The sequence below is a fragment of the Cervus elaphus genome, chromosome 12 (genome assembly GCF_910594005.1).
Source record: "Cervus elaphus chromosome 12, mCerEla1.1, whole genome shotgun sequence".
Taxonomy (NCBI): domain Eukaryota; kingdom Metazoa; phylum Chordata; class Mammalia; order Artiodactyla; family Cervidae; genus Cervus; species Cervus elaphus.
This window is the reverse complement of record NC_057826.1, coordinates 74066543-74082666: the sequence shown is the minus strand read 5'-3', so window position 1 is coordinate 74082666 and position 16124 is coordinate 74066543. Positions and strand designations below refer to the sequence as shown.

The window sequence follows — 16124 nt, the reverse complement described above, 5'->3', positions numbered from 1 at the left end:
TGTCTCTACAACATGTACATTACAGAGCACATCTGCAATACTTCAAATGACTTGGCCTTATATAAGATCAGTAGTCTGTCTTTTTATTTCAGTTATTAAATAGTGGTCTTATGATTCTTTGAGACCAGGAGAGCAGTTCAACAGATCAAAATTTTGCTAAATGAAACAAAAAGTTGGAGAGGAGCCAAGATGGCGGAGGAGTAGGACGGGGAGACCACTTTCTCTCCTACAAATTCATCAAAAGAATAACTGAATGCAGAGCAAACTTCACAAAACAACTTCTGATCGCTAGCTGAGGTCATCAGGCGCCCAGAAAAGCAGACCATTGTCTTCGCAAGGAGGTAGGACAAAATATAAAAGATAAAAAGTGAGACAAAAGAGCTAAGGACGGAGACCCGTCCCGGGAAGGGAGTCTTAGGCGGCCTTGCTTGGGCTAGGGTCCGGGCCTGAGTGCCCTGAGGACAATCGGAGGGAGCTTCTGTGAGGTGCCAACTTGAACTGTGGGAGACCAAAAGAGAGAAAATTAACCGGCCGGAACACACTGCCGGCCGTTCGCAGAACAAAGGGACAGAGAAAGTCCCGAGAAGAGCTCGCAGGCTGCGGACCGGCCCAGCCCCGCCGGAGGCAGGAGGCAGGAGGGAGGGGAAGGTCGCGGTGAGACACAGGGCGCAGGCACCCGACCGGCGCAGGCGGGGGCTGGGGACGCAGAGGGCGGAAGGCGCGCGCACCCGACTGGCGCCAGAGGAAACTGAAACTGGGTCCGTGGAAGGGAGTGGGCGCGCCACACCTGGGGATAGCGTGCCCATCAAGCCCCTGGCTGCCTGGACCGCTCTGACGGGGAAGGCACAGAGAGCAGGCGCAGCTTTTCCTTCCGCGCTTTTGTGTAACACCCGAGGGCTGGAACCTCGCGCAGCGCGGGGCGCGCTCAATATAGAACAGCCGGGAGCCTGAGCAGCGCAGACGGAGAAAGTAGCGTCAGCCCCTCCCGGCAGCGCCAACCCGCCCCCGCAGGGCCAGCCCCTCCCCGCAGCGTCAGCCCCGCCCCGCAGCGCCAGCCCATCCCCGCAGCGTCAGCCCCTCCCAGCAGCGCAACGGAACTAGCTACCTGAATAAGAGTCCACCTCCGCCCGCCAGTGTCAGGGCGGAAATGAGGCTCTGAAGAGACCGGCAAACAGAAGCCAAATAAACAAAGGGAACCGCTTCAGAAGGGACTGGTGCAACAGATTAAAATCCCCGTAGAAAACACCGACTTCACCGGAAGGGCCCTGTAGATATTGAGAAGTGTAAGCTGGAACGAGGAGCTATCTGAAACTGAGCCGAACCCACACTGACCGCAACAGCTCCAGAGAAATTCCTAGACATATTTTTACTTTTTTTTTTAAATTTTTTTATTTTTTCTAAGTAAGGAGAAAAAAAAAATTTTTTTTTCTTTTTATATTTTTTCTTTTTTATTTTTTCTCTTTTATTTTCCTTTAAAATTCCCTTACTCCCCCATTACTCCTCAACTTTCATTTTCATAGATTTTTACGATTTTTTTAATTAGGGGAAAAAAAATTTTTTTTTCTTTCTTTCTTCTTTTTTTTTTTTCTTTTTTTTTTCTTTTTTCTTCTTTTTTTTTCTTTCCTTTTTCTCTTCTATTTTCTATTTTTCTTTTTCTCTTATTTCTTTTAAAGTCCTCTAGTACTCCTCTACTACTCTTCATTTTCATCTTCACTACACTATAACCTTACAAAAAAAAAGAGAAGCCCTATCTTTAAACCGAAGATTATTCTCTCCCAATCTTGACTCTCTGTTTTCTACCTCAGAACACCTCTATTTCCTCCTTTCCCCTTCTCTTCCCAATCCAATTCTGTGAATCCTTGTAGGTGTCTGAGATACGAGAACACTCTGGGAACAGACAGCTGCGTAGATCTGTCTCTCTCCTCTTGAGTCCCCCTTTTTCTCCTCCTACTCATCTCTATCTCCCTCCTCCCTTTTCTCCTGTTCATGTAACTCTGTGAACCTCTCTGGGTGTCCCTAACGGGGGAGAATCTTTTCGCCATTAACCTAGAAGTTTAATTATCAGTGCTGTATAGTTGGAGAAGTCCTGAGACTACAGGAAGAATAAAACTAAAATCCAGAGGCAGGAAACTTAAGCCCAAAACCTGAGAACACCAGAAAACTCCTGACTACATGGAACTTTAAGTAATAAGTGACCGTCCAAAAGCCTCCATACCTACACTGAAACCAACCACCACCCAAGAGCCAGTAAGTTTTAGAGCAAGACATACCACGCAAATTCTCCAGCAACACAGGAACATAGCCCTGAATGTCAACATACAGGCTGCCCAAGGTCACACCTAACACATAGACCCATCTCAAAACTCATTACTGGGCACTCCATTGCTCTCCAAAGAGAAGAAATCAAGTTCCACGCACCAGAACACTGACGCAAGCTTCCCTAACCAGGAAACCTTGACAAGCCAAACGTCCAACCCCACCCACTGGGTAAATCCTCCACAATAAAAAGGAACCACAGACCTCCAGAATACAGAAAGTCCACTCCAGACACAGCAATCTAAACAAGATGAAAAGGCAAAGAAATACCCAACAGGTAAAGGAACATGAAAAATGCCCACCAAGTCAAACAAAAGAGGAGGAGATAGGGAATCTACCTGAAAAAGAATTTAGAATAATGATAATAAAAATGATCCAAAATCTTGAAAACAAAATGGAGTTACAGATAAATAGCCTGGAAACAAAGATCGAAAAGATACAAGAATTGTTTAATAAAGACCTAGAAGAAATAAAAAAGAGTCAATTAAAAATGAACAATGCAATGAATGAGATCAAAAACACTTTGGAGGGAACCAAGAGTAGAATAACGGAGGCAGAAGATAGGATAAGTGAGGTAGAAGATAAAATGGTGGAAATAAATGAAGCAGAGAGGAAAAAAGAAAAAAGGATCAAAAGAAATGAGGACAACCTCAGGGACCTCTGGGACAATGTGAAACGCCCCAGCATTCGAATCATAGGAGTCCCAGAAGAAGAAGACAAAAAGAAAGGCCATGAGAAAATACTCGAGGAGATAATAGCTGAAAATTTCTCTAAAATTGGGAAGGAAATAGCCACCCAAGTCCAAGAAACCCAGAGAGTTCCAAACAGGATAAACCCAAGGCGAAACACCCCAAGACACATATTAATCAAACTAACAAAGATCAAACACAAAGAACAAATATTAAAAGCAGCAAGGGAAAAACAACAAATAACACACAAAGGGATTCCCATAAGGATAACAGCTGATCTATCAATAGAAACCCTCCAGGCCAGAAGGGAATGGCAGGACGTTCTGAAAGTAATGAAAGAGAATAACCTACAACCTAGATTACTGTATCCAGCAAGGATCTCATTCAGATATGAAGGAGAACTCAAAAGCTTTACAGATAAGCAAAAGCTGAGAGAATTCAGCACCACCAAACCAGCTCTTCAACAAATGCTAAAGGATCTTCTCTAGACAGGAAATGCAGAAAGGTTGTATAAACGTGAACCCAAAACAACAAAGTAAATGGCAACGGGACCACACCTATCAATAACTACCTTAAATGTAAATGGGTTGAATGCCCCAACCAAAAGACAAAGATTGGCTGAATGGATACAAAAACAAGACCCCTATATATGCTGTCTACAAGAGACCCACCTCAAAACAAGAGACACATACAGACTGAAAGTGAAGGGCTGGAAAAAAATATTTCATGCAAACAGAGACCAAAAGAAAGCAGGAGTCGCAATACTCATATCAGATAAAATAGACTTTCAAATAAAAGCTGTGAAAAGAGACAAAGAAGGACACTACATAATGATCAAAGGATCAATCCAAGAAGAAGATATAACAATTATAAATATATATGCACCCAACATAGGAGCACCGCAATATGTACGGCAAACACTAACGAGTATGAAAGAGGAAATTAATAGTAACACAATAATAGTGGGAGACTTTAATACCCCACTCACAACTATGGATAGATCAACTAAACAGAAAATTAACAAGGAAACACAAACTTTAAATGACACAATGGACCAGCTAGACCTAATTGATATCTATAGGACATTTCACCCCAAAACAATCAACTTCACCTTTTTCTCAAGTGCACACGGAACCTTCTCCAGAATAGATCACATCCTGGGCCATAAATCTGGTCTTGGAAAACTCAAAAAAATTGAAATCATTCCAGTCATCTTTTCTGACCACAGTGCAGTAAGATTAGATCTCAATTACAGGAAAAAAATTATCAAAAATTCAAACATATGGAGGCTAAATAACACGCTTCTGAATAACCAACAAATCATAGAAGAAATCAAAAAAAAAAAAGAAACAAAAAGTTCCTAATGGTAAAGTCCCAAGTTCAGTCTGTTTGAAAATCTGAGGTGATCAATGGCTGCATTTATGAATAATTCTACATATTAAAAATAGCTTCATGGTATTTGAGGGAACAGTATCAAGACATTTAAGACATTTACTAAATATTCTTTTTTTTTTCCATTTATTTTTATTAGTTGGAGGCTAATTACTTTACAATATTGTAGTGGTTTTTGCCATACATTGACATGAATCAGCCATGGATTTACATGTGTTCCCCATCCGATCCCCCCTCCCACCTCCCTCCCCACCCCATCCCTCTGGGTCTTCCCAGTGCTCCAGGCCCGAGCACTTGTCTCATGCATCCAACCTGGGCTGGTGATCTGTTTCACCCTAGATAATATACGTGTTTCGATGCTGTTCCCTCAAAACATCCCACCCTCGCTTTCTCCCACAGAGTCCAAAAGTCTGTTCTGTACATCTGTGTCTCTTTTTCTGTTTTGCATATAGGGTTATCGTTACCATCTTTCTAAATTCCATATATATGCGTTAGTATACTGTATCGGTCTTTATCTTTCTGGATTACTTCACTCTGTATAATGGGTTCCAGTTTTATCCATCTCATTAGGACTGATTCAAATGAATTCTTTTTAATGGCTGAGTAATATCCCATTGTGTATATGTACCACAGCTTCCTTATCCATTCGTCTGCTGATGGGCATCTAGGTTGCTTCCATGTCCTGGCTATTATAAACAGTGCTGCGATGAACATTGGGGTGCACGAGTCTCTTTCAGATCTGGTTTCCTCGGTGTGTATGCCCAGAAGTGGGATTGCTGGGTCATATGGCAGTTCTATTTCCAGTTTTTTAAGAAATCTCCACACTGTTTTCCATAGTGGCTGTACTAGTTTGCATTCCCACCAACAGTGTAAGAGGGTTCCCATTTCTCCATACCCTCTCCAGCATTTATTGCTTGTAGACTTTTGGATAGCAGCCATCCTGACTGGTGTGTAATGGTACCTCATTGTGGTTTTGATTTGCATTTCTCTGATAATGAGTGATGTTGAGCATTTTTTCATGTGTTTGTTAGCCATCTGTATGTCTTCTTTGGAGAAATGTCTGTTTAGTTCTTTGGCCCATTTTTTGACTGGGCCATTTATTTTTCTGGAATTGAGCTGCAGGAGCTGCTTGTATATTTTTGAGATTAATCCTTTGTTGTTTCGTTTGCTATTATTTTCTCCCATTCTGAGGGCTGTCTTTTCACCTTACTTATAGTTTCCTTTGTTGTGCAAAAGCTTTTAAGTTTAAGTAGGTCCCATTTGTTTATTTTTGCTTTTATTTCCAATATTCTGGGAGGTGGGTCATAGAGGATCCTGCTGTGATTTATGTCGGAGAGTGTTTTGCCTATGTTCTCCTCTAGGAGTTTTATAGTTTCTGGTCTTACATTTAGATCTTTAATCCATTTTGAGTTTATTTTTGTGTATGGTGTTAGAAAGTGGTGCTGGGAAAACTGGTAAACCACTTGTAAAAGAATGAAACTAAATATTCTTAAACAATACTTTGATACTTATATATGTGCACAAGCAGTCCTAAGACAGTAGTAAAGAGTCTATCATTTGACCAAAATTATAATCTGAAGGGGAGGATATTGCAAGCCATTTTCTACCAAAGTTTCTTGCTCTGTTTTGAATGCCAAAATTAAGGCCCACAAGTCACTAATAGCACAAATATAGTGGTTTGCATCTTCAACACCTGAGTGAAAATCTTTTAAACTCATGACAGAGGGATAATAGTGTTTCTTCTAAGACCAAATGTTTTACATGGTGCATCCACTACGTTTTTCAGTTAATTCTGATTAAGCTGGAAGTCTCATGCTTGAGGTAGGGGAAAGGCAGAGACTGGCTTTAGATGTGCTGGTGTGATTTGCCTTCCCAAGATAAATCCTGAAGAAGAGAGAACCCAGTACTATAAAGTCATGGGGGCATCTGAGAATTCAGGAGAATCCACTGGGTAAATGTCAATTAAGAATTGTCATCTTCTTCCTTCCTTTCAATCTGCCAAATTCTGACAGCTAAAGAAAATTCTGATCTTAGTACCTTTCTTTCTCTACTCATGGTCAAATAAATTATTGTTCATTAGGGGTGCCCCTTTGGGAAAACCTAATGCATCCAGATTTGTAAGGCAAAACTTTGCATTGATTGGAAGTCACCATAGAATTTTTTTAGTTAACTTTTTCAGTGTTTTCAACATGATTGGGTTTTTAAAAAAGATTTACATACAACTTTCCTAAAATTCATGAACTTGTATAAAATGTGTGTATACCTGAATATATTTCAAAAAAGAGAGAAACAATGAAAGTATATGAACAAATAGTTTAAAAATACATATCTTAGTCAAAATAGAACTGACCTGAATGAGTAAAGAAAATCAAATAAATAAAAAAGTAAATTTAATTTTCACTCCTCTCTTCCCCCACACTGAGGTATCTACTAAAACACCTAAAAGAAAAGTATCTGATCTAAGAAGGAATCAGTACTCAACATTACAAATTTAGGTACCAAACAATAGGTTAGAGGGAAAAATTGCACATTTACTGAAAAGGATCTTTAGACACCTCAAAACAATTATTTCATTTGTACATGAAAAATCTGAGCTCAGAGAGGTACAAAAACTTGCTCATGGTCACAGCACTAATTAGTAACAGAACCTGGTCATCTCGTCCCAATTTCATGATTGTTTTGCCAGACATCAATATTAGTCTTGAGAAAAATATACAAAAAATTGGGTATTTTCCCAAGATAAACATTCTTATATTAATTTTACATAAAATACATCACATTATTTCAAATCAGTAAATAAATTAATGTTATATACCAAAATGGAAAATAGCTTAACAATCTCTTCTTCATATTTTGATCAAGTATTTTCTTCAAAAGTCTCAGAATAAGATTTAGTGCATCAAATCCAGCAGTATATCATCTCAGTCTTCATCAGCCTTATGTTCAGTATTGATTAGTGAAAAGAAGTTAAACCTTATCTCTTTGTGAATAGATTTCAGCAGTCCTAACCCTGCTTGATGGTCTGTGCGCAGTGTTGCTATGCATCAAGAAAATATAGCTACAAGATTAATCCAAAGAACAATTTAAAAACCATTTCAATGGCAATTTCTGTAACTGAGTCATGAAAACAGACATAAAGTTCTTGAAGCTTGGGATGAAGAAAGAGTCTCCCTACTATGCAGTAAGCCATAACTGGCGGTGTTTTCCTCTGATCAGTCCAGTTTTCAGCTAAGCATTCAAACAATACACCATGTTCTTTCACATGGTTCAGAGAAGACGCTGAATTTGTTGAACCTGAATGATCTTTACCATTTAGTGCTTTCTTTTTCTCTTCAGCCTGCACGAATGACGAGACAACACTGATGGAAATTCTTTATCAGTTGAGGGTGGATAGAGCCACTCAGCTGTGCCACCTCTTCATGGGTAGGAGAAATAAAGATCCCTTGCACTGTTTCTAAAGCAACGTTATGGAAAAGTGAATTCTCAGGACCAGATGTCGATTTCACTGTGTTATATATATCCAGTTCTTTTTCTGAAAGGTCCTTTTTAGATAAGAAGTGGGTTTAATTAGAGATATACACATTCCATAGACAGAAGGTTGTCTCAAAAGGTGAGAACAGCCTTGGAAGGGAAAAGCAAACTCCACAGAAAGTGTGGGCCATTTCAAAAGAGGGCAAAAGGCCCCAAAACATGGGGTGGTTGGTTTTTTACCAACCACCTATCGGCTAGGTAATTTCATAGGCTAAGGATTGGGAGGATTATGCCAACCATTTCAGAGAAGAGGTGGAGATTTCCAGGAATTGGACCACTGCTTTTTTTTTTTTTTAACCTTATATGGTTAGTTTTGAAATTGTCATGGCACCTTTGGTATGTATTTGGATGCTAAAGTATTACAATGAGTGTATAATGAGGCTCAAAGTCTACTGGAAGTCAAATCTTCTGCCATAATAGACCTATTTGGTGCTAAACAGTTTATGTCATATCCTCTAGGGCTTATGTCATTCTTTCAGAGGTTGTGTCCTAGCCCCTTCTCTCTTGTTTCGATCATAGGAATGGGGTGGGGGTCTATTGGAAGAATTTGGGAGAGATTGCAATATAAAATATAGCAGCAGAATTTGTTGAAAAAGCTGGAACACAAGAACCTTGGATCAAAGGCTGAACAGTGCCAAATGGGCATGAATCCACTTTACCTTTAAAAAAAAAAATCCTTGCATCACTACTTGAGATTTATACTCTGAGGACAGTGTAGGGGGGAAAAAAAAAACCTTCTCCATTTTTCTTTTCCAGTTCTCAGGGTCTCTATAACAAAAGACAGATTAACAAGAGAAGAATGGACAGAAGTTTATTACTGTGAATACCCCACCTAGACATAAGAGAAGCTCAATGATGAGCAACACAATGAAGTGGCTAGAACTTGGGCTTACATTCTCTCTTCAGCTAAAACAAAGAAAGAAGAATGTGGAGGCAGCAAATTATGGGGAGGTGACCAGGAAAGGTACAGTAAACAAGGGTAAGTCTTGTTATGCAGATTTTAGTTGACAAGTGTGTCTTATGATTAGAGTCATTTTTTCCTTCCTGGAAAGAGAGGGAGGCATCCTTACAAATGGAGATTTCCATTGTAATTGTCAATTTCCCTTCTATAGGGTAATCTATACTCTATTTCAAAGCTTCTCCTTTATCTGCTACTTCTCAAAATACTCCTGTGTCAAAGAGGTACATTCTGGTTTCCTATAAGAGAGGGTACAGCTAGCCTACCTTGGATCCTATTACTATGGTTTGACTCAGTAGAGGAGTTCGGGAACCTTAGTGGACAGCCCCACCAATACACACACAAAAATAAGAAGGATAGTTCCCTAAGGGAAATGAATATTGTTGTTGTTGAACCGCTAAGTCATGTCTGACTCTTTGTGACCCAATGGACTGTAGGACCATTGACCTCCTTTGACCTCAACTATCTTTTGGAGTTTGCTCATATTCATGTCCATTGAGCTGGTGATGCTATCTAACCAACTCATTCTCTCCTGCCCGTTTCTCCTTTTGCCTTAGATCTTCTCAGCATTAGGGTCTGTTCCAATGAGTTGGCTCTTCGCATTAGGTGGTCAAAGCATTGGAGCTTCAGCTTCAGCAACAGTCCTTCCAATGAATATTCAGGATGATTTCCTTTAGGATTGACTGGTTTGATCTCCTTGCTGTGCAAGAGACTCTCAAGAATCTTCGCCAGCACCACAATTCAAAAGCTGGGTGCCTTCTGAAAGGTTGTTGCTGAATGATAAGATGCCAGGATTCTTGGCCTCTGGAGGAGATGAATTCAATCTGGAGCCAGAGACGAGGCTGTATCGCTCAGAGCTTTTGTGTAATAAAGTTTTATTAAAGTAAAAAAGGAGATAGAGAAAGCTTCTGACATAGGCATCAGAAGGGGGCAAAAGAGTACCCCCTTTGCTAGTGTTAGCAATGGAGTTATATGCTTTCCAATGAATCCAAAGAATGTCTGGAGGTTGTAAAGACCTCACCAGACCTACTCCCATAATTTACATTTTAAGATAACAGAGTTGGCCAGAAGGTTTAATCCAAAGATTGTCCTCAGGCAGGATACATCCTTGTAAAGACCAGATCTACTCCCATAATTTATGTTTTAAGATAACAGAATTAGCCAGAGGGTTTAATCCAAAGACTGTCCTCAGGCAGGATACATTAATATTATATAGTCACTCACAATCTGTTAATGAAAAGAAAGGAATGTCATAAGACTTAGAATGGCACCAGATAATTCATCCCTGGCCATAAAACAATTGACTTGAATCTTGTAGAAGGGCAGATTACCAACAAATAGTTTTGTTTACATAGATTAGGGGAACAATGCCTGAGTAAGTAGGTTGGGCCATTTGGCGGAACCAACTTGAAGATAGAGTCATAGCTTAAGACAGCATTTCCATAAGAAAAAGAAATGTATTGGTTAACTCAAGGTTTGAGAGTAGTTAGCTTCAGGTGGAACCAGGTGTCATGGCAACACAGCATTTTAAGAGAAACCTCTTTTCAAATTTGTATAGAGAAGAAAAAATATCGCTGGTTTGTTTCCTCCTGCCGCTTAAGAGAGATAAAAATGTCTGGCACTTGCAGCCTCTTTCCTCCGTTTGGAGACCCCAGGCCTTCCTGCCTGTTACCCTCTCACTTCTTTATGATCCGACTCTCACCTCTGTACATGACTACTGGAAAAACCATAGCTTTGGAAAAAAAAAAAACACAACAAAAAAACCCATAGCTTTGACTATATGGACCTTTGTTGACAAAGTGATGTCTCTGCTTTTTAATTGCCTAGGTTATATCATAACTTTCCTTTCAAGGAGTGAGCATCTTTTCATTTCATGATTGCAGTCATCATCCACAGTAAATGAATATGCATCTATCCAAATAGGGGAAGTGGATATGGGAAAGTCTAAGCAACAACACAAGGCTATTGTACTATGTTGCCCTGAAACAAATAGACTGCCAGATATTTCTCCAGCAAAGATAGGTTTATTCGGAATCAGCGTGGGTGCATACTAAGTTGCTTCAGTAGTGTCCAACTCTTTGAGACTCCCTGGGCTATAGCCAGCCAGGGTCCTCTGTCTATGGGACTCTCCAGGCAAGAATACTTGGTCTCATGCCACCATTGTTTTATTGTTTGGAGACATGTTTCATGCCTCTGCTGTGTGGATTTTGTTTCTAAGCAAGTCTGTTCCGTTTTGTGGTTAAGCAAATCTGCTTTCTTGAGTAATCATTAATTTACAGGGATCTCCCATACTTTTTTCTTTACTTACAATCCTCTAGTGGAGTTAACTATTTAATCATCTACTTTGTCCCATTACTCTGTCCCTATTAGTTTCAGGGCTTGAGTCACTCAGTGATGCAGGAGATTGAAGAACACAAGGTCCTTTAATGTTCAGTATGTCTCCTTCAAATACCTGCTCCAGGCAAAATTATATGACATGAACATTTCTTACTCTGTTTCTCTATCCTCAATTTAGCAAACAACTTCGGTGAACACTATTTACTTGTGTCTTTAACATTTCCTTCTCCAATCTACTTCTTCTTTCCTCCAACAAAATGTAAGTCTTAAGCCCCACTTTTAAAGTCTTCTTTGCCTACCCTGGAGCTTCCTTGGTGACTCAGTGGTAAAGAACTGGCCTGCCAGTGCGGATTCAGGAGACGCAACTCTGATCCCTGGGCTAGGAAGAACCTCCGAAGAAGGAAATGGCAACCCACTTCAGTATTCTTGCTTGGGAAATCCCATGGACAGAGGAGGCTGATGGGCTACAGTCCATGGAGTCTCAAAAGAGCCAGATAAGACTTAAGTCCATGGAGTCTCAAAAGAGCCAGATAAGACTTAAGTACTAAACAACAACAAAGCCCTACCCTATATCTCTGCCATGTGAAATGGTTGTTTATCAGATAAACTCATTTTGCTCATATCATCTATTTAATGTACTATTCATCAAGAGATGTAACAGTTTAACTCATCTGAAATGCAATAGCCTCCTTAGAGATATTCTTAACAAAAGCCAGGAAGAGAGAGGATTGGTAGGCATTTGTCATGTTTATTTTGTCAAAGTTAAAATATCAAGTCAAAGGATGAGGAAGGAAGAAAAGAGTGATGGCTGAGCAACTGCCATGTGTCAGGAACATGCTACATATTTTATACCTAATCAGCTCTGGTCACATCAACCAATCTGGGTGGATCTTAGCATTTCCCCACCATCAATGCTTACAAAATCTCCCCAGCTTAGCACATAAACAATTATAGTTTCATCACACACACAAGAAAAACTAGTATATGCTTTAGACACACACATATAATACACACCTACATAAAGCACAAATCACATTCAAGCAAAAGCTATATAACACACACTTAGAATACCTGTACTAATCACACAACACATACTCTGCACACATAAATAAATTTCACACACATTGAAATGATATAATTTATTTAGGGATGGAAAGATCATTCAGCTTGCAAAGGTATAAGGAGAATCAATATCAGGAAAATTTCCCAGATTAGTCAGAAAGATGCCATATGTGCTGAATCTTTAAAAACAAACAAACAAACATGTAGAAGGAAATCAAATAAATGAGAGCAGAAGGGTATTTCAGGCAGAGAGACAACACAGGTGAAGTTATGAGAGCAAGAAACCATGTGAACCAACTCTAAGTAGTTGGAAATATTGGCCCATAAATGTAAGGGCTCTTGATGTAGGTGGGGCCACCACTTGGAAGCACTGAACACTGAAAGCTGTGGGTCTGGTTGGACTTTCTAGTTGTCGATATCCTCTAGGAACCTCATGTCCTCTACAACATCAACAAACCCATTCATGCTGCAATGGAATTCAATGTAGCTGTAGCTCTTGTAATCTTTGTAACTGCTTTTGCTGTTCTTCCGGATGCACTTGAGTGTCTTGAAGGGATCTGGGGCCCATATATATACATTTCTGTAGCGGTCTCTCCAGTTCCTCAGGCATATACGCTCAATTTTGTGCCATAAGGTATAGATGAAGATGTGATATTTCTTGTCTTTTGGAATGCCTCTTTCCCTCATCAGATCGTTGCATTTGTACTTGCTGAATTCCCAGTTTGTGCTCAGGTGGTGCTGTTTCATAAATTCCCTCCAGGAAAGGTTCTGGCTGTGTACAAGAAGCCCAGATAGAGGGAACAGCAGAGCCCACAGAGAGCCTAGGACCTTTAGAGTGGATGCCATCTCAGTCACCAGGACCACCTGCGGAGGCACGGGAAAGAGAGAGGAAAGCATTGTCTCAGCACTGCCCCGAGAGCTGAGCTCCACCTTAAAATTCTTCTCTCTGTCACTGTAGGCACTTGGACCCAATTTTACCATTTGGTTTCCAGGCTGGAAGGTAAGTCTCATGAGATAATAAAGTTTATAAGAAATGAAAATATGCTATAGCCTGTCTGAGACAAGAGCAAAGTTGTAAAAAATTGAAGTTTATTTTGGCATTTCCAAATACCTCCTGTCTGCCCTCTCTTTCATCTGAACTGAGGAATCAATCTCACTCTAGCTAGCTGTTTTGCATCCACTTCAATTCTCAAAAGAGTGTGTATCTTAACGAAAAGGGGATTTTAAGCATTATGTCTGTGAATTGCAAAGGGTTGCAATCTCAAAGAAGGGAAGGGTTGTCCCTTCGAGCAAGGGCTCGAAAGGGGCTTCCTTGGTGGCTCAGCTGTTAAGAATCTACCTGCAGTGCAGGAGACACAGGAGACCAAGATTTGATTCCTGGGTCAGGAAGATCCCCTGGAGGAGGGCACGGCAACCCACTCCAGAATTCTTGTCTGGAGAATCCTGGACAGAAGAGCCTGGTGGGCTACAGTCCATGGGGTCACAGAGACTCGGACATGACCGAAGCAACTGAGCACGCACGTCCCTTTAAAGGGGATGCAGAATATGAATAGAGACTTGAAGAATATTTTCCAAGCAGGAGGCTTTGGTTCCCTGAAATCCTAGGCTGCAACTATACTGATTCTGCAAGATGGTGCTTTCTAGAATCTTGTCTTCCTTCTGACACTTCCCCAAAACCTGTGAAACATATTTTCACTTCTGACTACACACACCACTGCTCAGAAGACATTTTCCTAATTATTGTCATTATAATTGATCTTGATTTGTCATTAAGAATGTTATAAGGAGCTCCAGTTTTGAAATATTGTTTCAATCATTCAAATATCAAGATTGAAGCTGCCTTCACAAGAGCTATTTTATTCAAATTAGGACAGAGAGTTGCTTGAAAAAGTTTCCCCTTTAAACTAGCTCCCTGTTCTCATTTACCATGAGGAGTATGCCTAATGATGTGGAACCTCTATCCTAATTCTCAACTCTCTGAGCATGATGCCTCAAAACGGGCCTAATAATTCATCCCTCAGACCTGTGAGAGTCTAATGAGATACATTTATTGACAGCATTTTTCAGAATGTCAAGTACTGTGCCAAATATAGCACAAGGGGTAGGTACCTTCTCTTTTGTGATACCCTATCCCTGGCTTAAAAGGCCTAAACAAGATGAGAAGACCAGGATTCAAGGTACTTCAGTGTACAGTTAACCCTCTGAATCCACCTGCTCTGCACCCAGGGATTCCACCAACCACAGACATGGATTAAAAATACTCCAAAAAAAATTTTTTTTCCCCCAGAAAGTTCTAAAAAGTAACACTTGAATTTGCTTTGTGCTGTCAATTATTTCCATAGCACTTACATTGTATCTACAGCTATTTACATAAAATTTACCTTGTTTAGGTATTAAAAGTGATGTAGAGAAAAGTATATAGTTTAGATGCAAACACTGTGCCATTTTATACAAGGCACTTGAGCATGCTTGCATTTTGGTATCCTGGGCATGGAGGATCCTGGACCAATACTCCATGGATACCAAGGGATGGTGATATTACACTTAGGAAGAGTGGGGAGAGGCTATAAAAACTGTATCAGCAAGATTGAATCCAGGTCATTAGTTCTCACAAGTTGGGTCACTGTCTATTCTTAATCCCACCATCTTAATTTCCTCTTCCAGCATTCCTGGGCCTTTCCCTCTAAACATCCTCAGCACCAGCCCTTCTAACCATAACTCACCCTATTTAGATCCAACACTCCTGTCACTGGTCGTAGTGGGGATCAGTTTATGGATGTGCAGAGCAGAGAGTGTGTGTCTTTCCCCTTTCCTTAGAGCCAAGAAGTCTGCAGCAGTGAAGGAAAGATGGAAGGAATAACAGTCAGTGGGAGGTACAGTGCTCCAACTGATTGGCAGTAGTTGGGGGGAGGGGATTAGATGGCCTTACTAAAAGAACCAGTCCTGTATCTTTTCATCTGGAACACTTGGGTTTACTCTGAGAATAGCCTGGAGCAAAGGAGTCAAACTTCAAATGCTGACTTGTGGTGCTGGCCTTGGCCCGGTATCTGCAGTTGGGAGCCCTGGAACTCCCTGTCTCCCTGCAGTCTGTGACCCTCACTACACCCTCATGGCAGTTCATCTGGCCGTTCTTGCACTGAATGTTGGCGGTGCAGATACTGCGGATGTTCCAAAGATCTTCATGAATGAAAGTGTTGAAGCGCTTGCACTGATGTGAAGTCATCTTCCGTCTTTGCATCATCAGGTTGCAGTAGCCGTCACTGCCTGCTGTCTCATCAGGGTCCACATGTTGCCGCAGGAATCGTTGGTACATGCGATCCTGGCCATAGGAGGGCTGTACCAGCCCCAGCCCCAGCAGGCTCAGCAGCAAGAACAGAAGAAAGACCTGGGTCCGCTGGAGAGCCATCACTGCCTTGGAGATGCCTAGAGAAGACCAAGGGGCAAGAAAAATCATCCCAGATTCAACAGGAAGTGAGCAACCCAAAGCAGCAAGGACAATTTTTGGAGCATCAGATGGGCCCATTTTCTACACGTGCAGTCTAAGGGTTAGGACCAGCTGAGTTCCTAGTTTGATACGTATGTTACTACTGTCCTTTGTTTTCAAAGATGCTGCTTCATGATGGTGGATCACACTGTGTGTGATTATAACGCTGATGAGGGACTTGCATCTTATTCCACCTACAGCCTATCCTTAACAATAATGATCAGGATTAAACATAACTATCATTCATTTAAATGCCACCTTCTCAGTTCACAACCACATTTTGCCTGTGCACAGAAAGACCCAAAGCTCTAAGTCACATTGCTGTGTCTGCTGCTTCAGATACGCGATATGGAGT

The 16124-nt window shown here is 40.9% G+C and overlaps 2 protein-coding genes across 2 annotated transcripts; both read right to left on the bottom strand.

The window, feature by feature from the left end:
* Positions 1-12690: 12690 nt before the first annotated feature.
* On the bottom strand, positions 12691-13208 carry LOC122704730 (epididymal secretory protein E3-beta-like). Its single transcript, XM_043919649.1, has one exon. The coding sequence runs from the start codon at positions 13180-13182 to the stop codon at positions 12691-12693; it is 492 nt and encodes a 163-aa protein (XP_043775584.1). The 5' UTR covers positions 13183-13208.
* Positions 13209-15238: 2030 nt separating this feature from the next.
* LOC122705687 (ribonuclease 4-like) lies at positions 15239-16124 on the bottom strand. The gene has a single exon (XM_043921101.1). The coding sequence runs from the start codon at positions 15806-15808 to the stop codon at positions 15239-15241; it is 570 nt and encodes a 189-aa protein (XP_043777036.1). The 5' UTR covers positions 15809-16124.

What these genes read in the sequence shown, in the direction of transcription:
- LOC122704730 (XM_043919649.1), bottom strand. Translation starts at nt 13,182, where the DNA reads ATGCTTTCCTCTCTCTTTCCCGTGCCTCCGCAGGTGGTCCTGGTGACT.
- LOC122705687 (XM_043921101.1), bottom strand. Translation starts at nt 15,808, where the DNA reads ATGGGCCCATCTGATGCTCCAAAAATTGTCCTTGCTGCTTTGGGTTGC.